Genomic DNA, 23644 nt, shown 5'->3' on the forward strand with positions numbered 1-23644 from the left:
TAAATTATTAAGCTAAAATAAAAGTATTCTACTTCCCTAAAAGTTCCCGTCTCAGGTAAATTTTTTTCTATTTTAGTTTATGTAACAGGCATTTCTAAGATATATCCCAAACTTCAAGGAATTCCTGAGACTTATAGTACATATAAAACCAAACTGAAATCTCCATTCTCTTTCCCAAGGCATGGTGCTGTGCTTCAGAAAACAGATGAATAAATCCTTGATATAATCCATTGTCGCACTAATTTAGAGAGGGTGAGCTAAGAGGAGACAGTGAAAAAGTAACCATGTGACAATACAAACCAAGTTAGGCAGTGAGGATTATCTTCTCTTCTCTGACTTTACTATAATGATTAGGAATCATTCAAATGCAGGCTCACTTGTCTGAAGTGGCAAGCATAATATGAAAAGCAAAGATAAAAAGTGAGGAGGCTTGAGAGAAAAGTGCTGACAATCTAGCTGGGACCATGTGATAGACAGAGTAATGAAATGCTTCTCCCCACAAACCTGTAAACTTGCTACCTTATGTGGCATAAGAAACTGTAGATGTGATGAAGGGTGAATCCTTAAAAGTGAAAAACCCTTTCTGGCTGTAGTCAGAGAAAGAAATGTGATGACAGAAGCAGAATCAGAGCGACACTACATTGCTAGTTTTGAAAACAGATTAAGGGGACCACGAACCAAGGAACAGATGCAGCCTCTAGATGTTGGAAAAGACAAGGGTGTGGAACTCAGCCCTGCTGACGTCTTTAATGATTTTAGCCTTTTGAGACTTGTGCTTTCTAGCATTATAAGGTCATATATTTGTGCCATTTTAAGCCACTGTTTGTAATAATTTGTCATGATAGCAACAGAAACCTAATACCGGTCACAATCTAATGTCAACACTGACTTCTGTACATGAGCTGAAAAATATGTGGCAAGTACATATAACAGAAAATCTATAAGGTTTTTATTTTGTTCAGTTTCTCTCCAACAAGCTGCTTCATGCCAAACATAAAGGGCTCTTTCCAGAACACAAGTAGGAACCTCCTCAGTGGAAGAGACTTCAACTTTGTGACTTCAAGTTCCATCACAAGATCTAGATGATTCTAGATCTCAATACACTGTACACATGATCTGAAGGCCAGACTGAATATAAAACCAGATCAGAAAAGCTGAGACCTGGAGCAATGGTTTAATAAACAGAGACTGACTATGTAGAGACAATAATCTCCTATACATACTGAATAGGAGTATGAATTCTCCAGGGCCTCTTGAGAACTGATCATGTGTTACAGGCTCAACTGGGTTTGCAACCTCCCCCAAATTCAGAAGTTCAAGTCTAAATCCCAGTGTCTCAGAATATGACTGTATTTGTAGACAGAGTCTTTAAAAAGATAATTAAGTTAAATGATGTCACTAGGGTGGGCCATAATCCAACATGACTGGTGCTCTTCTACGAAAAAAAATTAAGACACAGATACACAGAGGAAATAACCATGTATAGATACTGAAGGAAGACGAGCCAAGAGAGAGACCTTAGAAGAAACTGACTGCTGATACCCTGATCATGGATCTCTAGCCTTTAGAACTATGAGAAATAACTTCTATTGGTTAAGCCACCCAGTTTATGGTACTGTTATAGCAGCCCTAGCAAGCACACCCCATGTGACAGCTGTAGCAGTGTTTAAGGCCTAACAACACATGGAAGAGCGTGGAGGGTCCACAAGGCACATTTACTCACATTTTTAGTAAAATATCAAGCTTTGATATTGGTCACTTACTTAAAAGACAAATGATAAACATAACTTCCATGAAAAGATTTGTCAACAGGGGAAAAAAGTATGGCTCCTCTTAAAAGATAAAAACAATTTACTTCAGGTAAAACATAAACTTTTATACACACACACACACACACACACACACACACATATGTGTGTGTGTGTGTATATATATATATATATTTTTTTTTAAGTCACTCAGTCGTGTCTGACTCTTTGTGAACTCATGGACTTGTAGCCTGCCAGGCGCCTCTGTCCGTGAAATTCTCTAGGCTACCATGCTGGAGTGGAGAGCCTTCCCTTCTCCAGGGGATCTTCCCAACCCAGGAATTGAACCCAGGTCTCCTGCACTGCAGGAGGATTCTTTACCATCTGATCCACCAGGGAAGCCGCTATGAAAAGATTTGGCAACAACAGGGAAAAAAAGAAATAAAGTATGGGATCCTCATAAAGTGAAGTGAGAGTCGCTCAGTCGTGTCTGACTTTGTGACCCCATGGACTATACAGTCCATGGAATTCTCCAAGCTAGAATACTGGAGTGGGTAGTCTTTCCCTTCTCCAGGAGATCTTCTCAACCCAGGGATTGAACACAGGTCTCCTGCATTGCAGGCAGATTCTTGACCAGCTGAGCCACAAGGTAAGCCCATTCTCTTAAAGATAAAAACAATTTACTTCAGGTAAAGGATAAACTTTATATAGCAATTGCTTTACAAGTAAATTAAAGAAAACATGGACTACGAAATAACAGATTAAAGATAAGGTGAAAACACAATCATCCTACCTAAATAAATGCTTTGCATTATTAACTTAAAAAATAAGAGTATATTTTAGTCAAGTGCTTCTGTAAACTTCAAGTTGTGAGCTGCAGAGATTTAAGAAGTCAGAAAATAAGGACTGACTTACCAATCAGCTGTTAACTCCTTTTCCACTTTCATTACTACTCAATATAGGTATTTTTGATAAAAGAAGAAAACATTTATAAGATAATTTATTAAAAAGGGATCTAATCCTCAAGAAATTTTCTAGATTCTGGAAAAAAACCCTAAATGTTGTGATGAATTAATTCTGTATTTCTATTATGAAGTATAAAACTGAACAGAGATCCACAAAACAGATGAGATTAAAAACTGCTATTGCAGATATTTTGACTACAAGTGGTTTTTCCACATGTGAAAGTGGAACAAAGAATGGCAACATAAAAACTACATTTTCCACAAACCCATCAACTCAACCATATTTTAGTGAAGTAAATTTTTTGTCTTCTCAGTAAAGTAGTAGTGCAAGGATAAAGAGAATAGAGTGTCAATATGTGTCCAAGACAGGGGAATAAGAAGACCCAAACTCACCCCCACAGACACACCAAAATGACAACTCTTTACAGAACAAGTATCTATAAGAAATACCTGAAGTTTTACAGAAGAGATTTTCTACAAAGAAAAAGACAGGAAGAAGCACAATGAGACAGATGAGGGGCAGAGACAAGATAGTCAGGACCCATACCGCCAAAAATAGGAGGAATATCACATTCAGAGTTTCTTCCCAAGGAGCAAGGGGTCTGAGCCCAGGAGTTCTGTACTGCAAAGATGAGTCCCCAGAATATCAGGCTTTGAAAACCAGTAGGTCTTCTATCTGGGAGAGCTGGAGGGCAGTAGGAAACGGACTTGGCTCTTAAAAAGTATAAACAAAGTTCTCACACACGCCAATTTCCTGTCCAGAGGCAGTAGTTTGAAAGGGGGGCTAGGTCCAACACACTTGTTAATCTTAGAGAGCCACTTAAATATGCAAGAAGCAACTGGAACTGCCCTCAAGAAAAGAAGTGCTGGCAACAGCCACTTGGGAGAGCTCATTCTACTATGTTAACACTGGCTCTGGCAAAGCTCCATTTTGGTCTCTTCCCACTAGTTTATTAACACCAAGGTCAAAGCCCCATACTCCGGCAGGCCAGCATTAGCCACAAGCTTCCCAGCTGCACAGCCAGCAATGCAGAGACCCGGCCTCACCCACCAGTAGGCTGGCAGCACGCTGGTGCAACCCTGCGTCATGTAGCCAAATGCACAGGACGCCTACTCTCCTGTCCAGTAGGCCTAGAGCCACCTCATGAGGCACAGCCTCACACTCAACCAGCGCAGGAACCAGCCCTGACTACCAGCGGGCCCACAGGAGCTGACCCTGTCAAACAGAAGGATGCACCCAGCCCACACAGGGCATACCCTTACAACATACAGCTCTGGCAACCAGAGAGAAGACTGCTGCTGGGTCCCCTAGGACATCTCCTACATAACCATATAAAAGTGCCAACACCTGTTGGATCATAGAGAAAGCAAAGGAATTCCAGAAAAACATCTCCTTCTGCTTCACAATAAAGCCTACAATAAAAGACTACAATAAAGCCTTTGACTGTGTGGATCACCACCAACTGTGGAAAACTCTTAAAGAGATGGGAATAACAGACTGCCTTATCTGCTTCCTAAGAAACCTGCATCAGGGTCAAGAGGCAACAGTTAGAACCAGACTTGGAATAACAGACTGGTTCAAAATTGGGAAGGGAGTACAATAAGATTGTATATTGTCACCTGCTTATTTAACTTATATGCAGAGTACATTATGCAAAATGCTGGACTGGAGGAATCACAAGTTGGAATCAAGATGGCCGGGAGAAAAACCAACAAGCACAGACACGTGGATGATACAACTCTAATGGCAGAAACTGAAGAGGAACTAAAGAGCCTCTTCGGTGTGGGTGAAAGAGGGGCGTGTAAAAGCTGACTTGAAACAACATGAAAAACCTAAGATCATGGCATCCTGTCCCATTACTTCATGGCAAATAGAAGAAAGATAAGTAGCAGTAGTGACAGATTTTCTTTTCTTGGGCTCCAAAATCACTGTAGACAGTGACTGCAGCCATGAAATTAAAAGATGCTTCTTCCTTGGAAGAAAAGCTATGACAAACCTAGACAGCATATTAAAAAGCAGAGACACCAATTTGCTAACAACCGTCCATATAGTCAAAGCTATCATTTTTCCAGTAGTCATGTACGGAGGTGAGAGTTGAACAATAAAGGAGACTGAGTGCCAAAAAATTGATGCTTTCGAATTGTGGCGCTAAAGAAGACTCTTGAGAGTCCCCTGGACTTGCAAGGAGATCAAACCTGACAATCCTAAAGGAAATAAATCCTGAATATTCATTGGAAGGACTGACGCTAAAGCTGAAGCACTAACAACAACTTCGGCCACCTGATGCAAAGAGCCAACTCATTGGAAAAGATCCTGATGCTAGGAAAAATTGAAGGCAAAAGGAGAAGGGGGTGGCAGTGGATGAGATGGCTAGATAGCATCACTGACCAAGTACATGAATTTGACCAAACTCTAGGAGATGTGAGAGTTGGACTGTGAAGAAAGCTGAGCACCGAAGAATTGATGCTTTTGAACTGTGGTGTTGGAGAAGACTCTTGAGAGTCCCTTGGACTGCAAGGAGATCCAACCAGTCCATTCTGAAGGAGATCAGTCCTGGGTGTTCTTTGGAAGGACTGATGCTAAAGCTGAAACTCCAGTACTTTGGCCACCTCATGCGAAGAGTTGACTCACTGGAAAAGACTCTGATGCTGGGAGGGATTGGGGGCAGGAGGAGAAGGGGACGACAGAGGATGAGATGGCTGGATGGCATCACTGACTCAATGGATGTGGGTTTGGGTGAACTCCGGGAGGTAGTGAAGGACAGGGAGGCCTGGTGTGCTGCAATTCATGGGGTCGCAAAGAGTCAGACATGACTGAGCGACTGAACTGAACTGAACTAGGAGATAGTGAAGAACAGGGAAGCCTGGCATGCTGCAGTCCATGAGGTTGCAAAAAGTTGGATATGACATAGCAACTGAACAACAACATGTGGTACTTAAATACATAAAACAAGTATTAACAACATAAAGGGAGAAAGCAACAGTAATAATAGTACGGCACTTTAACATCCCACTTACACCAATAGACAGATCATCTACACAGAAAAGCAATAAGGAAACATCGCCCTTAAACAACACATTAGACCAGATGTACTTAATAGATTTATGAAACATTCCATCCAAAACCAGCATAATGCACATTTCTTTTCAAGTGCACATGGAACATTCTCAGAACAGATCACATGCTAGACCACAAAACAAGCCACAGTAAGTTTAAGAAAACTGAAATCATATCAGGTATATTTTCTAACCACAATGCTATGAGACCAGAAATCAACTACAAGAAAAAATGCAAAAAAAGCAAACACGTGGAGGCTAAAATACATGCTACTAAACAACTAATGAATCACTGAAGAAATCAAAGAAGACATCAAAAAATGCCTGGAGATAAATGAAAATAAAAACAAAATGATCCAAAATCTATGGGATGCAGCAAAAACAGTTCTTAGATGGACGTTTATACTGATACAAGCTTCCCTCAGGAACTAAGACAACTCTCAAACAACCTAATCTTATACCCAAAGGAGCTAGAAAAAGGACAAAACATCCAAAAGTTAGTAGAAGGAAAGAAACCATATAGGTCAGAGCAGAAATAAATAAAACAGAAACTTTAAAAAAAGATGTACGAAATTAAGAGCTGGGTTTCTGAAAAAGTAAACAAAATTGATAAACCTTTAGCCAGACTCATCAAGAGAAGAAATCCAGAAGGCCCAAGTCAATAAGGTCAGAAATGAAAAAGAAGTTACGAGAGACACCACAGAAATACAACAGACTACAATAAACAAATAAAATGGACAACTGAGAAGAAATGAATAAATTTCTAGAAAGGTACACTATCCCAAGACTGAATTTGCAGGAAACAGAAAATGTGAACAGACTTAATACCAGTAATGAAATTGAATGAGTAATTTTAAAAACTCCCAACAAACAAAAGTCTAGGACCAGACGGCTTCAAAAGTTAAGTTCTACCAAACATTCAGAAAAGGTTTATACCATTTCTCTACAAACCATACCAAAAAAACCGCAGAGGAAGGAACACTTCCGAACTCCTACAAGGCCAGCTTCCATTTGACACCAAAATCAGACAAAGATATCACACACAAAAAAAAGTAATTACAGGCCAATATCACTGATGAACACAGACCCGAAACTCCTCAACAAAATACTAGCAATCTGAATCCAACAACACATTAGAAGGATCATACACCATAATCAAGTGGGATTTATCCCAGGAATGCAAAGATTCAATTTCTGCAGATCAGTCAGTGTGATACACCACATTACCAAACTGCAGAATAAAAACCATATAATAATGTCAACAGATGCAGAAAAAGCTTTTGACAGAATTGAATACTCATTTATGATAAAAATTCTCCAGAAAGTGGCCATACAGGGAGCTTACCTCAATATAATAAAGGCCATATGTGACAAACTCATAGCCAACATCATTCTCAATGGTGAAAAGCAGAAAACATTCCCTCTAAGACCAGGAACAAGAGAAGGATATCCACGCTCACCACTTTTTTTCAACACAGTTTTACAAGTCCTAGCCATGGCAATTATACAAGAAATAAAAGGAATTCAAATTGGAAAGAAAATAGAACTGTCACTGTTTGTAGATTAAATGATAATATGCATAGCAATGAGATTTCCTAGGTGGCTCTAGTGGTAAAAAAACCTGACTGCCAATGCAGGAGATATAAGAGGCACAAGTTCGATCCCTGGGTTGGGAAGATCCCTTGGAGAAAGGAATGGCAACCCATTCCAGTATTCTTACCTGAAGAATACCATGGACAGAGGAGCCTGGCAGGCTATACAGTTCATGGGGTCACAAAGAGTTGGACACACTGAGCAACTTAGCACATACATCAGATCAGATCAGATCAGTCACTCAGTCGTGTCCGACTCTTTGCGACCCCATGAATTGCAGCATGCCAGGCCTCCCTGTCCATCACCAACTCCAGCAAATTCTAAAAGTGCTGTCAGAAAACTCCTAGAGCTCACCAAAGAATTCAGCAAAGTTGCAGGACACAGAATTAACACAGAGAAATCTCTTGGATTCTTATATACTAACAGCAAAAGATCAGAAAAAGAAATTAAGGAAACAATCACATTTACCATCACATCAAAAATAATAAAACACCTAGGAATAAACCTATCTAAGGAGGTAAAGGACAGAAAGCTGTAAGATATTAATGAAAGAAATTGTAGATGACATAAACTGATGGAAATATATAATAATGTTCATGGATTAGAAAAATTAATGTTAAAATGACAACATTCTGTGCTTATTCTATCCAAGGCACTGAATAGATTCAGTGCAATCTCTATCTAAATACCATGGACATTTTTCACAGACCTAGAACAAATAATTTAAAATTTTCTATGGAAACACAAAAGAACTCCAACAGCCAAAACAACGTTGAGAAAGAATAGAGCTAGAGGAATCAGGATCCCTGACTTCAGTTCAGTTCAGTTCAGTCGCTCCGTCGTGTCCAACTCTTTGCGACCCCATGAGTCGCAGCATGCTAAGCCTCCCTGTCCATCACCAACTCCCGGAGTTCACCCAAACTCATGTCCATTGAGTCGATGTTGCCATCCAGCCATCTCATCCTCTGTCGTCCCCTTCTCCTCCTGCCCCTAATCCCTCCCAGCATCAGGGTCTTTTCCAATCAGTCAGCTCTTCGCATCAGGCGGCCAAAGTATTGGAGTTTCAGCTTTAGCATCAGTCCTTCCAAAGAACACCCAGGACTGATCTCCTTTAGAATGGACTGGTTGGACCTCCTTGCAGTCCAAGGGACTCTCAAGAGTCTTCTCCAACACCACAGTTCAAAAGCATCAATTCTTTGGCGCTCAGATTTCTTCACAGTCCAACTCTCACATCCATACATGACCAGTGGAAAAACCATAGCCTTGACTAGACAGACCTTTGTTTTCAGACCATATTAAAAACTATAATAATCAAAACAGCATGATACTGGCACAAAAACAGATGCATAAATCAACTGAATAGAACAGAGAGCTCAGAAATAAACCCCACACACTTATATTCAATTAATCTATGAAAAAGGAGGCAAGAATATGAAATGGAAAAAAGACAATCTATTCAATAAGTGGTGCTGGGAAAATTGAACAGCTACATGTAAAAGAATGACATTAGAACATTCTCTAACATCACACACAAAAGTAAAATCAAAATGGATTCAGGACCTAAATGTAAGACCAGAAACTATAAAACTCCCAGAAGAAAACATAGCTGGAACACTCTGACATAAATCATAACAATGCTTTTGAGTATGTCTCCAAAAAGCAAAAGAAACAAAAGCAAAGATAAACAAATCAGATCTAATTAAACTCAGCTTTTGCTCAGGAAAGAAAAGAGTCAACAAAGCAAAAAGAAGACCTGCTGAATGGGAGAAAACATTTGCAAATGATATCAATAAGGGGTTAATATTCAAAATATAGAGGCAGCTTATATTAAAAAATAACCTGATTAAAAAATGGACAGAACTGAATAGACATTTTTCCAAAGAAGACATACAGATGGCCAACAGACACATGAAAAGATATTTAACCTCACTAATCATCAGAGAAATGCAAATCAAAGCCACAATGCAATATCACCTCACACCTCTCAGAATGGCTATCATCAAAAAGACCACAAATTACAAATGTTGGCAGGATGTGCAGAAAAGGGAGCCCTCATACATCACTGGTGGGAAAGTAAATTGGTGTAGCCCCTATGGAAAATAGTATGAAGGTTTCTCAAAATACTAAAAACAGAACTACCATATGGCCACACAATTACACTCTGGTTATATACCCAAGAAGGGCTTCCCTGGTAGCTCAGCGGTTAAAGCATCTGCCTGCAATGCAGGAGACCTGGGTTTGATCCCTGGGTTGGGGAGATCCCTTGGAGAAGGAAATGGCAACCCACTCCAGTATTCTTGCCTGGAGAATCCCATGGACGGAGGAGCCTGGTGGGCTACAGTCCACGGGGGTCTCGAAGAGTCAGACATGACTGAGCAACTTCACTTTCACTTTCTCTTTATATACTCAAAGAAAACGAAAACACTTAGCTGAAAAGATACATGCACCTCAATGTTCATAGTATTATTTACAACTGCCAAGGTTTGGAAGCTACCTGTTAAGTCACTTCAGTCGTGTCCGACTCTGTGTGACCCCATAGACGACAGCCCACCAGGCTCTCCCGTACCTGGGATTCTCCAGGCAAGAACCCTGGAGTGGGTTGCCATTTCCTTCTCCAATGCATGAAAGTGAAGTCGCTCAGTCATGTCCAACTCCTAGTGACCCCATGGACTGCAGCCTACCAGGCTCCTCCATCCATGGGATTTTCCAGGCAAGAGTACTGGAGTGGGGTGCCATGGAAGCTACCTAAGTATCCACAAGAAATGAATGGATAAAGAAGATGTGGCGCATGCGCGCGTGCACGCACACACACACACACACAGGAATACTACTCAGCCATAAAAAAGAATGACCTTTTGCTTTTTGTAACAACATGGATGGACCTGCAGGGTATTATCCTAAAGTGAAAGTGAAATAAGTTTGACGAAGAAAGACAAATACTGTAAGATATCATTTATATGTGGAATCTCAAAATAAACTAGTGAACATAATGTAAAAGAAACACACACAGGTACAGAGAACAAACTAGTGATTATCAGTACAGGAGAGAGATGGTGTAAAGGACAATAGAGGGATAAGAGATTAAGAGGTCAAAACTATTATGTATAAAATAAATAAGTTACAAGGATATATTGTATATCACAGGGAATATAGCCAATATTTTATATAATAATAACTATAAATGGAATATAACCTTTAAAGATTTTGAAATCGTGAATTAGAATGCTGTACACTTGAAACTTACATAATATATAGTAAATCAACTATACATCAATTAAAACAAAAATAAAAACAAAACCCTAAGGTACTCGGCAAAAGCATTTCTAAGAAAGTTGATAGCAATATATGTCTACCACAGGAAACAAGAAAAATCTAAAACCATCTAAACTTACACCTCAAGAACTACAAAAAAAAGACAAAACAAAACCCAAAGAAGGAAAAAAAATCATAAAGATCAGAGCAAAAATAAGTGAAATAGAGACTAAAAAAAACAGACAACATCAATGAAACTAAGAGCTGGTCCTTTGTAAAGATAAACAAAATTAATAAACCTATAGTGAGATTTATCAAGGAAAAAAGAGAAAGGGCCCAAATATATAAAACCAGAAATAAAAGATGAAAAGTTAAAAAAGAAACACCACATAAACACAAAGGGTCATAAAAGATTACTATGAACAATCATATGCCAATAAAATGGACAGCCTACTAGAAATGAATAAATTCTTAGAAATTTACATCTCCCAAAAACTGAATCAGGAAAAAATACAAAATACGAACTTATTATAAGAAATGAAATTCAATCAGTGATAATAATAATAAATCTCAACAAATGAAAGTACAGAACCATGCAGCTTCACAGGGAAAACTCTATAAGACATTTAAAGAAGAGTTAACACCTATCCATCTCAAACTATTTCAAAAACTAGAAGAGAAAGGAATCCTTCCAAGCTTATTCTAAAGGCCACTATCACCTTGATATAAATAATAAGAGAAGGATGTTCCACACAAAAAAGGAAATTAATAGCTAATGTCACTGATGAACATAGAAATAAGAATCCTAAACTAAATATTAGCAAAACAAATTCAATAATACATCAAAAGAATCAAACACCATAATCAAGTGGGATTTATCCCAAGAATGCAAGTATGGTTCAATATCAGCAAATTAATGTGATGCAACACATCAATGTGAGACACATTAACCAATTAAACAATAGAAAAATCATATAATCATCTCGACAGATGACAAAAAGCCTTTTTAACAAAATTCAACATCCATTAATGATAAAAACTGTCAACACAGTGGGTACAGAGAGAACACACCTTAACATGATAAATATCTCATTTGATGATGACATTCTAGGCCTAGGTTTGATATTCACATGCAACTTTTTAAAAGTCTATCTTAATTGACCATTATTTTTCATCTCTATTTCAGAAAATTCTACCTTTAATTTCTAGTATCTATCACCCATGTGTGTGTGCTCAGTCATTTCAGTCGTGTCTGACTCTTTGTGACCCTATGGATCATAGCCCGCTAGACTCCTCTGTCCATGGGACTCTCCAGGGAAGAATACTGGAGTAGGTTGCCATGCCCTCGTTCAGGGGCTCTTCCTGACCCTGGGATTGATCCCACGTCTCTTATGACTCCTGCACCTGGCAGGTGGGTTCTTTACCACTAATGCCACCTGGCAAGCTCATCTATCACCCACAATTGATCCAAGTATTACCAATTACAGATGAGCAAAATTATGTACTACTTAATATATAACTTTTGGTGGGGGGGCAGCAAGAATACTGGAGTGGGTTGCCATTCCCTTCTCCAGGAGATCTTGCCGACCCAGGGACTGAACCTGGGTCTCCTGCATTGTAGGCAGATGCTTTACCGTGACTCAGACGGTAACCACTGCAGTACTCTTGCCTGGAAAATCCCATAGACGGAGGAGCCTGGTAGGCTAGAGTCCATGGGGTCAGGAAGAGTCGGACACGACTAAGCGACTTCACTTTAATATATAACTCTAAGAGTCTATCAATGCAGTAAAGAGAAATGCTAAACTCCAAATAATCTACTGCAGACTTTTAGAACAAGATATCAGACTGACTATACTTAATAAATTTCTGTCTAGTATAAAAAACAGTAATTTTTTAAAAGTAACTATGATACCCTAAAGTAAATCATACACTCTACAGAATAATGGGCTGAGTGCTTACTAAAGGATAATAAAACACTAAAGAAGCTGGTAAAAGATTATTCATATTATAGAAAAGAAGAAAAGAAACGGAAAAGAGAATGAATAATTTTTCTTATAAGAGTTGAGGGATAGGTTTGAGGAGAGAGAAAGAATCAAAGAAAAAATATGAATTTCATGAGGTTCCTAAAATAATCTCAAAATGCAGGAATGGTACTACTTTTTAAGGTGTATAGCTGTTACAGACTTAAAGCGTTTACCTCATTTTCCGTTCCCACATCCAGCATGACAGGCAAACACTGTTGAGGGTTCATCCCTCCACAAGCTGTATACAGAGCCAGTTTACCCACGGGGATGCCCATCCCATTACAGCCAAGGTCTCCCAAGCCAAGAATACGTTCTCCATCAGTCACCACAATAGCCTTGAATAAAAAGAAAAATATATTAATAGATGTTTGCAAATCCTGGGCCATAGTTCCTACTCTCTATTTCTGAAGTTATTTATGCAATGAAATACTAAGCTGTCAGAAAACATAAATGATGGACATGATTTTATATGATCATAAATGATGGAAATGATTTTGTATAATCATTTTATATGATCATAAATGATGGAAACGATTTTGTATAATCATTAAGCGTAGAAGAGTGGGGAGAATAAATTGGAAACATGTATTTTAAATGTAGTTCTAAAATATATACAGATGATTAATTTGATTGTTTAAAAATAAAAAGACAGATCAGATCAGATCAGTCGCTCAGTCATGTCCGACTCTTTGCGACCCCATGAATCGCAGCACGCCAGGCCTCACTGTCCATCACCAACTCCCGGAGTTCACTCAGACTCATGTCCATCGAGTCAGTGATGCCATCCAGTCATCTCATCCTCTGTCATCCCCTTCTTCTCCTGCCCCAAATCCCTCCCAGCATCAGAGTCTTTTCCAATGAGTCAACTCTTCGCATGAGGTGGCCAAAGTACTGGAATTTCAGCTTTAGCATCATTCCTTCCAAAGAAATCCCAGGGCTGATCTCCTTCAGAATGATTCAAACAACTTAAAGAACTCAGTCTTCAGTCAGGAGGAGTACATGGGCAGAGTACACATAAATAAAAAGCTCAAACTGGGAAATAAAGTGACACTCATGACAGCTTGGAAACTAATCACATCCATTTTGAGTACCATTAGAGGAGAGCCCATGATTAAATAGCACATAATTACTGAGGAGTCCCCAGTGCTCTGATCTTTAGTTTATGTATCCTCCTAATTTCACAACAATGCTGATTCATCCTCTTCAACTCTTATTACACCGGATACTGTTCTACCAAGCACGGTCTATTGCTACTCTTAACTGACAGTAGAGTATTACTAGACAATTATTTTTTATTTTAGCTTATTTCTAATCTAAGTTTATTTTCGTTTATTTCTAACTTTAGTTTATTTTTATATCTAAAAAGCATGCATTTTAATCATGTGGAGATTTTAATTCTAAGTAATTTGTTGTCTTTATTGAAATTAATGGATCTATTATCTTTATTCTGTAATTCATGGCCATTATATAAATTTAAGCAAAACCAATTTTGTGAGACAAAATTTATTAGATTTTTTACAAACTACTACACTCATCATATCCATTGAGCCTAGAATAAAATGTCAGTTATTTGACTTTGGATAAACTGATGAATTAAAGCTTCTGTTTCTTATAGATAAAAATGGGGATTAAAAAAAGGTACTTTTCAGAGTAGATGCATGAAATTAGGAACCAATTGTGTTTGCTCACCACCGTACACCAATACCTAGCATAGCACTTGGCACACAGAAAACGATCAACAAGCATTAGTCAATTGAATAAATCTATGATTCAATACTGAAGACGGGAATTGCAAACCACTTCAGTATTCTTACTTGAGAAACCCATGAACAGTATGAAAGGCAAGAATACAGGACACTGAAAGATGAACTCCCCAGGTCGGTAGGCGCCCAATATGCTACTGGAGATCAGTGGAGAAATAACTCCAGAAACAAGGAAGAGATGGAGCCAAAGCAAAAACACCACCCAGTTGTGGATGTGACTGGTGATGGAAGGCCATGAAATTAGATGCTTACTCCTTGGAAGGAAAGTTATGACCAAACTAGACAGCATATTAAAAAGCAGAGACATTACTTTGCCAACAAAGGTCCGTCTAGTCAAGGCTATGGTTTTTCCAGTGGTCATGTATGGATGTGAGAGTTGGACTGTAAAGAAAGCTGAGCGCCGAAGAATTGATGCTTTTGAACTGTGGTGTTGGAGAAGACTCTTGAGAGTCCCTTGGACTGCAAGGAGTTCCAACCAGTCCATCCTAAAGGAGATCAGTCCTGGGTGTTCACTGGAAGGACTGATGTTAAAGCTAAAACTCCAATACTTTGGCCACCTGATGGAAGAACTGACTCATTTGAAAAGCCCCTGATGTTAGGAAAGATTCAAGGTGGGAGAAGAAGGGGGTGACAGAGGATGAGATGGTTGGATGGCATCACTGACACAATGGACATGGGTTTGAGTAAACTCTGGGAGTTGGTGATGGACAGGGAGGCCTGGCATGCTGCAGTCCATGGGGTTGCAAAGAGTCAGACACGACCAAGAGACTGAACTGAACTGATGATTCAATACAATGAAATCATGATATACAAGAACTTATCACAGTACCCGATGCATTACAAATTCTCAAAAAAACTGTAGGTATTAATACTATTATTATCATAAGGACTAATGTACAGAATCAGAGCATTTTGGAAGTAAGGGGGGATTTAGAGTATATTCAGTCTATCCCTCTTATTTTCTATCCCTCTTCTATCCCTCTGAAGATCAGAGAACTGAAATAATTTGCCTCAGGTGATTTATCTGGTTAATGTCAAAGAACCAAGACCTGAGTGTTTGCTTTTTCTACCACACAATAATGCGTAAACAAAAATTTTTGTGATCTTTCCATTTAGTTTTCTATTCACCTATATCCAGTTCAGTTCAGTTCAGTCGCTCAGTCACGTCCAACTCTTTGCAACCCCATGAATCGCAGCACGCCAGGCCTCCCTGTCCATCACCAACTTCCGGAGTTCACTCAAACTCACGTCCGTTGAGTCGGTGATGCCATCCAGCCATCTCATCCTCTTGTCGTCCCCTTCTCCTCCCGCCCTCAATCCCTCAGAGCATCAGAGTCTTTTCCAATGAGTCAACTCTTCGCATGAGGTGGCCAAAGTACTGGAGTTTCAGCTTTAGCATCATTCCTTCCAAAGAACACCCAGGGCTGATCTCCTTTAGAATGGACTGGTTGGATCTCCTTGCAGTCCAAGGGACTCTCAAGAGTCTTCTCCAACACCAAAGCTCAAAAGCATCAATTTTTTGGCACTCAGCTTTCTTCACAGTCCAACTCTTACATCCATACATGACCACTAGAAAAACCATAGCCTTGACTAGACGAACCTTTGTTGGCAAAGTAATGTCTCTCCTTTTTAATACGCTATCTAGGTTGGTCATAACTTTCCTTCCAAGGAGTAAGTGTCTTTTAATTTCATGGCTGCAGTCACCATCTGTGGTGATTTTGGAGCCCAGAAAAATCAAGTCGGACACTGTTCCACTGTTTCCCTATCTATTTGCCATGAAGTGATGGGACCAGATGCCATGATCTTCGTTTTCTGAATGTTGAGCTTTAAGCCAACTTTTTCACTCTCCTCTTTCACTTTCATCAAGAGGCTTTTGAGTTCCTCTTCACTTTCTGCCATAAGGGTGGTGTCATCTGCATATCTGAGGTTATTGATATTTTTCCTGGCAATCTTACACAGCTCTTAAAGAACTGCCTTAAAAGTAAATACCTTGAAGAGGAGGGTGAAAATTATTTCTGCATATTCCATAAAGCTGATCTTTGTTAAATCTTCCACGTCTCATTACAAAGGGTCAATATGTTAGGCTGTTTTGGAGGAGGCACCTTAAGACACCATCATTCAGTTCCCACCACCACCACATACTACTGTGTAATCCACCTGGGCCTTCCTTTCCTCATGGAATTACCATGATACTAAATACATGAGTTAATCTAGGTAAAGTGTCTCACTTAGAAAGCTACCAAATGTCAGATACAACATTATTCTGTTTTCATTAGCTTCCTCCCTCCCAGAGGAAGTCCCATGAGATACTTGAGGTTACCATGATAAAGGAAATGAATTAACAGATGTTTTTTTGCCCACATTGATTCTTCTAAGTAGATGAATAATTACAGAAGAAATAGGAATTTGCTTAAAGAAATTCAGATACTACTTCAACATTTTTTCAACACTTACCATCACTTTACAATAAATAAATAAATACTAAAAAAAACCTGACAGAAATAAAGGGGAAACTTAGAATCTAAATGGTATCAGGATAAAATTAATCCACTACGCAAAAATCAATCGGATATAAATTGAAGCGCTACAGAATGCTACCGCTACCTAGTATTGTGAAAAGGGTCAGTATGTTATGGGACAGGAAAAAGAACAAATGTGCCACAATGGAAAAAAAGTGGTAACTAACTTACCTTGATGACATCTTCTGGCCATGCATTAAGAACAGAAGAAATATGTCCTCGATCATGGATACTAATAAAGAGACCTCTGACAGGAAAGAACAAAAGAGTAATTTTAATTTACTTCAGACTTGTCAAACTCTCAGGAACATTTTTTTTTTATTTTAAAATCCATTTACTGTATCTCCACTTTTACCTATAATTTTTATCAAAGCCATTAAACATATTTCCATCTTTATCAATAATGTTTACCAAAATTATTTCCTTAAACAAATAAGGGACAGGAATCTTATAAGTAAGGTTATTACTTGCAGTGGCACCCCACTCCAGTACTCTTGCCTGGAAAATCCCATGGACGGAGGAGCCTGGTAGGCTGCAGTCCATGGGGTCGCTAAGAGTCGGACACGACTGAGCGACTTCGCTTTCACTTTTCACTTTCAAGCGTTGGAAGAGGAAATGGCGACCCACTCCAGTGTTCTTGCCTGGAGAATCCCAGGGACTGCGGGGCCTGGTGGGCTGCCGTCTATGGGGTCGCACAGAGTCGGACACGACTGAAGCGACTTAGCAGCAGTAGCAGCATTACTTGCAATATTATTAGTTATCATATTAAATAATATATTGACATCTACAATAAAGGCAGGTTAATCCTTATAACACATATTCTTAAGTATTTTTAATTTAGCATTCCCAATTTTTATACATAGTTTAAATAGCATCATTTCTCCCATAGATTAATTTATAGTCTTCATTAAATAAGATAATACATGTAAAAGCACTTTGAAAAACAGCATGAAGCATATGTACACAGGCATTTTCACTGCATATTCCATTATTACATATTCACAATGTGAAGACAGGACCACCTATAGGAGTGGGCTGAAGTGACAAACACACGCTGAGCAGTCCTTTAATGTGAAAATTACCTGTGAAACCCTGATACTGAGGCTCCCCCAAACCGAGTTTATGATTAATCCCTCTATCCAAAACTTTATTCTTTCTTGTCCCCTCAATCCTCAATCAATTCGAGTCAGATGCTAAAATTACTGTTGTTAACATTGTTAAGGCACTAAAATTGCTGTTGTTGATATCATCGCTGATGTATTAAAAATAACATCATTGATATTATAGATAAACATTATTAACACACAACCTTGGACTGTTTCTCTAAGGCAAGATGAGCTAACAGACCCCCAAGCCACAGACCACCTGGCCAGAGAATCCAAACCAGAAGCATCCTGACACTCGAAACCATGATTAAGGAATGTAGTTAAATGTAAGATGATGACCCCAGCCTCTGTTCTTCCCCTTTAAAAACACCCAACTCAAAGACCAAGCCTATCCTCGTTCCTTTGTTTGGCTTCCTGCAATAAACCCTTTGCTGCAAACTCCTGCTGCCAGAGCTCAGTTTCACTTGATTCTTTGCTTTGTGGTCTCCGTTGTTTGTAACTCTGTTCTTCACGCTCAGTTTTAACTCTCAGTCTTTAACAGTGCTCTCCTATGGCCTCCCAATTCCTATGAAAGCTTAACAAGGAACTTTAAAAATTAAAGTAAAAAATGTGCAGATGTCTTAATATTGCCACAAAAACATAAATGAGTGAACAGTCTTTGGCACATACCAGTCAAACAGGCCTGCAAGAGTTAAACAATCTTGGTTATTCTTTAGCTGTTACTACTAACAAACACTTGTAGCTAGACTTGTCCTTCACAAAGCTATTAATAATTACTCTCTGACTCCATATAGATTACACTCTGCACCTGGCATTCTTCTCCCCTTTCACTCTGTTGTACCATTCTGATAGCATTTCAGAAAGAAGGTCACGGGCTGATAACTTCAGGGACACCAGACCCAGTTGCTGAGCTGCATGATCTCAGCTGTGGCCATTTTGAAACCTCGCAAAAGGAAAAACAAAATACAAGATCTTCATTGCTTTGAGCCTTATCACCTACCCACAGACTACAAGCCCCGGGATATAACCTCTCTCTATTCTCAGGAATGGGGAGCACAGTACTTGAGGTGCTAGTCTGCTGTGCATTCCACTTTGCCAAGAAAAGATAAAGCCATTTTTCTATTTCCTCCAAACTCTGTTTCGGCATTTTCATTCAGCACCGGTGGACAGGGGGTCAAGATTTTGGCAACAATAACTTATAAGTTTTGCTGTAGTATCGTTAAATCCGACTCAAATGCAGAGAAGCACACACAACAAACACACAATCTTAACCACTGTTTAAGGCCACCGTCCTTCTACTCTGTCTCCTTCAGAGCAAAACCCCATAGAGACGTGTATATTCTTAGCGCCTTCATATCCTTACCTCCCAGTCTCTTTTCACTGTTAATTAGGCTTTCCTCCTCACTTCTCCACAAAAATAGCTTTCCCAAAGACACTGCTGACAGACATATGATAAAGACAAAGATCAGCTCTCAACTCTCACCCTATATCCCAACTGTGACTGGCCTGGCTTTCAGTGTTGTGTCCACAGTGAAGATTTTCATATGTCTGTCCTCCACCGAGACCACTCCCTGGGGCTTCAAACTGTAAATCTAATTAGGTGCCTAAGCCCTCTCATCACTCAGGCCTCAACTCAAACTTGAATTCCTCAGACAAGACTTTTCCGACAACAGCAGTCCAAGCACCTCCACTCGAATATTTTTACCATTGTCATAATACTTTTGTTTCTGAAGTTCCCTTACCTATTTTCTTACATGTTGGCCATCTGTCTCCTCCCCGCCACTGGCCACGCCCCCCTACCCTCCAGGACACATATACACACAAAGCAGCAAGTTCCTTAAGTACAGAGACTCTGTTTTGCTCATACTTATAAGCCCAATGTCTGTAAGTGTGTTGGCACATAGTACGTGTCCAACAATATGTGCTGACTTCAAAGTGCTGAAAAAAATAAATCTTCCAAATTAAAAAAAAAAAAACAACAGTTTTTAAGTTCAGAAAACATGAAGCAAATCCAGACTTATACTGACTTAAGTAATCCAAAATTATATTATAATAGTAAGTACCACAGGCAGATGACTGATGACCGTCTGATTCAACAAAAATATTAATTTACCAAGTTGGCACTAAATTACATCCTTTCCTGCTTATTTTTTGCTGTTTCATATGAAGTTATTTTCCTTCTCCAGAATGATTATATGCTCATTATAAATTATGTATTTCTTTTGGAACCCTGTCATATCCAAATATGCAACCAACAAGGTCTCAATAAATGTCACATTTATAGGAAATATATTTGGACTTTTTAAAGATGGCAATGCTGTTGAATTATCTAAGATGTTATTGGCAATGTACATTAAATAATGTTTCTTGGGAACTTGTTAGATAGCCAAGGTTTTCCAAGTAACACTGATCTCAGGAAACAGCATCTTTGTTTTAAACGAGAAGGACAACGAATATATTAAAATTTGCATCAGTTAAACGTCCAAGTTTATTGTACAAACGTATGAGCACAACTTCAGTGAGAGCCATCTGGACACTTCTAATCTCTTGCACTTAGGAGATTCATTTATGCAAAAGTGCTTACTTTTGGAGAAAGCTCAAAAAATGAAGAATCTGTAATGTCCCACCAAAGTCTAGCACTTTGATAGAATAATTTGTAAAACTTCTGGAATGTCTCCTTGATGAGAAATGTAATAAGAGATCCAAAAGTGTATCAGCAAAGACTCATGCTTCCTGGTATAAAAACTGGACATGAAACATTAATCTCAACATACATAAATATATACATTCATAAAATGAAAAGTTCAGATAAGAAAATTATCTATCAATGATATTTTTAAATGAATGGGATTACAATAAACATATTTTCTTGGTCCAAGTTTGTAGGTTATTAATTCATCAATTTGTTTAAAATACTTAATCTTGAGTCAAAGCATATTAACCCATGCCAATTAAAATATTCATACTATTGTGTCTAATTCATGTTAGAACTGAGACAATTTAAAAATGTGGATCATTTTCTCAGATACGCACTTCAAACTTTTCTCATAACCTCTGATACTGTATATATTCCACTCTAAAACAGATCTGTCAGATTAGATTCTTACTTGATGTTGTCTCACATAACCTCTCTAATGAAATTAATTTCATATCAAAATAGAGTTCATTTTCTAACATGCAACTTTCTGTGGTAACCAGACTTATATATTTTCTTATGGCAATGAATTCATGACTGCTCCTGACCCAGAGGAGGAAGCAATCATTCTACAGTTTTCAGTAATAATGCCCTCCTACAGAAGCTGAAGAAATTTAGACTCTGTAATTTTCATAAAATTTGAATTTGCATTAGTGAGCCCCAGTAGCTAACTGAAAGCTGAGTTACTCCAGCGGGTCTAGGCTAATGGGAAAAAAATATGCCCACAAAAGCTGTGTTGTGCTGTGCTTAGTCATGCCCAACTTTTTGCAACCCTATGAACTGAAGCCAGTCAGGCTCCTCTGTCCATGGGGATTCTCCAGCCAAGAATACTGGAGGGGGTTGCCATGGCCTTCTCCAGGGGATCTTCCCAACCCAGGGATTGAACGCAGGTCTCCCACATTGCAGGCAGATTCTTTATCATCTGAGTCACCAGGGGAGCCCCATTATACTGGAGTGGGTAGCCTATCCCTTCTCCAGGGGATCTTCCTGACCCAGGAATTGAACCAGGGTCTCCTGCATTGCAAGCAGATTCTTTACCAGCTAATTCAGGTAAAATGAAGTTTCCTATCCAGAGAGACCTAGGATAAAGATGCAGAGTTAAGAATCATATGCCTGGAGTTGAAAGGAATAAAAGAGAAAGAAAAGACGGTCAAAGAGGAAATATTACAAATTATATTTTTCCTAGAAGATTAGGATGACTAAGAAGAGTCCTTGCGAAAAAAATCTAAGACAACCAGTGTTTCTGAAGCCACAGGAAGTCAAGGGAGGACAATGTTAAGAAAGCTTGGAACAAGAAAATATAGGCACATAAAGATGCTCATCATCATTAATCATTAGAGAAATGCAAATTAAAACTACAATGAGGTACCAACTCACACAGGTCAGAATGGCCATCATTATAAAGTCTACAAATAACAAATGTGGGAGAGGGCATGGAGAAAAGGGAACCCTCCTATACTGTTGATGGGAATATAAATTGGTGCAGTCACTATGGAAAACAGTATAGTGGTTCCTCAGAAAGCTAAAAATAAAAATATCACACGGTCCAGCAATTCAACTCCTGGGCATATATCAAAACAAAACTATAATTTGAAAAGATACGACAGCAACAGCACTAGTCACAATAGCCAAGATATGGAAAAAACCTAAATGTCCATTCACACACACACACACACACACACACACACACACATGGACTTCCCAGGTACTGCAGTGGTAAAAATCCACCTGCCAATGCAGGAGACATGAAAGACATGGGTTCAGTCCCTGTATTGGGAAGATCCCCTAGAGGAGGAAATGGCAATCCACTCCCATATTCTTGCCTGGAAAATCCCATCGACAGAGGAGCCTGGTGGGCTATAGTCCAAGGGGTTGCAGAAAGTCAAACACAACTGAGCATACACACACAATACACACATACACAGTGAAGTATTACTCAGCCTTAAAAAAGAATGAAATAATGCCATTTGCACCATCCAATGGAGGGACCCAGAGATTATCATACTAAACAAAAGTAAGTCAGAGAGAGAAAGACAAGTACTATACGATATCACTTACATGTGGAACCTAAAATATGACCCAAACAGAAACAGAGTCACAGACATAGAGAACAGACTTGCGGTTGTCAAGAGGGATGGGTTGGGGGAGGGAAAGATTGGGAGTTTGGGATTAGCAGATGAAAACTATTTTAATATTATTCTCTACTTCAGAAAATGCTTAAAAGAAGTCTTCTAAATATATGACAAAAATTGTTTTTTCCTGAAGTATCTGCAAGCTAAGTAGCCAACACGATCCCTCATCATTACCAAATAATTGAGTGCATTACAAACAAAAATATTCTGCTGCTGCTGCTAAGTCACTTCAGTTGTGTCCAGCTCTGTGCGACCCCACAGATGGCAGCCTGCCAAGCTCCTCCTTCCCTGGGATTCTCCAGGCAAGAACACTGGAGTAGGTTGCCAATTCCTTCTCCAATGCATGCATGCATGCTGAGTCGCTTCAGTCGCATCCTACTCTGTGAGACCCCGTGGACAGCAGCCCACCAGGCTCCTCTGTCCACAGGATTCTCTAGGCAAGAATACTGGAGTGGGTTGCCATTTCCTTCTCCAAAATGTTCTGCTACATAATTATAACTACAACCAGAAAATTAATATTGATACACTGCTATCATGAAATCTTCAGACATCATTCACATTTCCCTATACCTCCTTCATAACAAAAGAGTCCACTGTTTTTAGCTGTCATGTTCCTTGGTCCTCTTCAGTCTGAAACATTTCCTCAGTCTTTCCTTGACTTCCCATGACCTTAATGCTTTTGAAGTTACAGGTGTTTTTGTAAACTGTTCTATGATGTAAGTTGGTAGGTTTGACTGGTAGGTTTGACTCGATGTAGATGTGACTGGTGTTTCCTCGTGATCCCATTCAG

General features: G+C 39.1%; 1 protein-coding gene across 1 annotated transcript in view; it reads right to left on the reverse strand.

Annotated features, from left to right (window-relative positions):
- The window catches only part of ME1 (malic enzyme 1), a 224529-nt gene that overhangs the window by 101822 nt on the left and 99063 nt on the right, over positions 1–23644 (reverse strand). Inside the window, exons 4-5 of the mRNA XM_027551016.1 lie at positions 17093–17168; positions 12813–12974 (exon numbers count right to left, since the gene is read on the reverse strand). Of these exons, the coding sequence (XP_027406817.1) occupies positions 12813–12974; positions 17093–17168 (238 nt within the window). The remainder of the gene's footprint in view (positions 1–12812; positions 12975–17092; positions 17169–23644) is intronic.

The sequence above is a fragment of the Bos indicus x Bos taurus genome, chromosome 9 (assembly GCF_003369695.1).
Source record: "Bos indicus x Bos taurus breed Angus x Brahman F1 hybrid chromosome 9, Bos_hybrid_MaternalHap_v2.0, whole genome shotgun sequence".
In the NCBI taxonomy this organism is placed as follows: domain Eukaryota; kingdom Metazoa; phylum Chordata; class Mammalia; order Artiodactyla; family Bovidae; genus Bos; species Bos indicus x Bos taurus.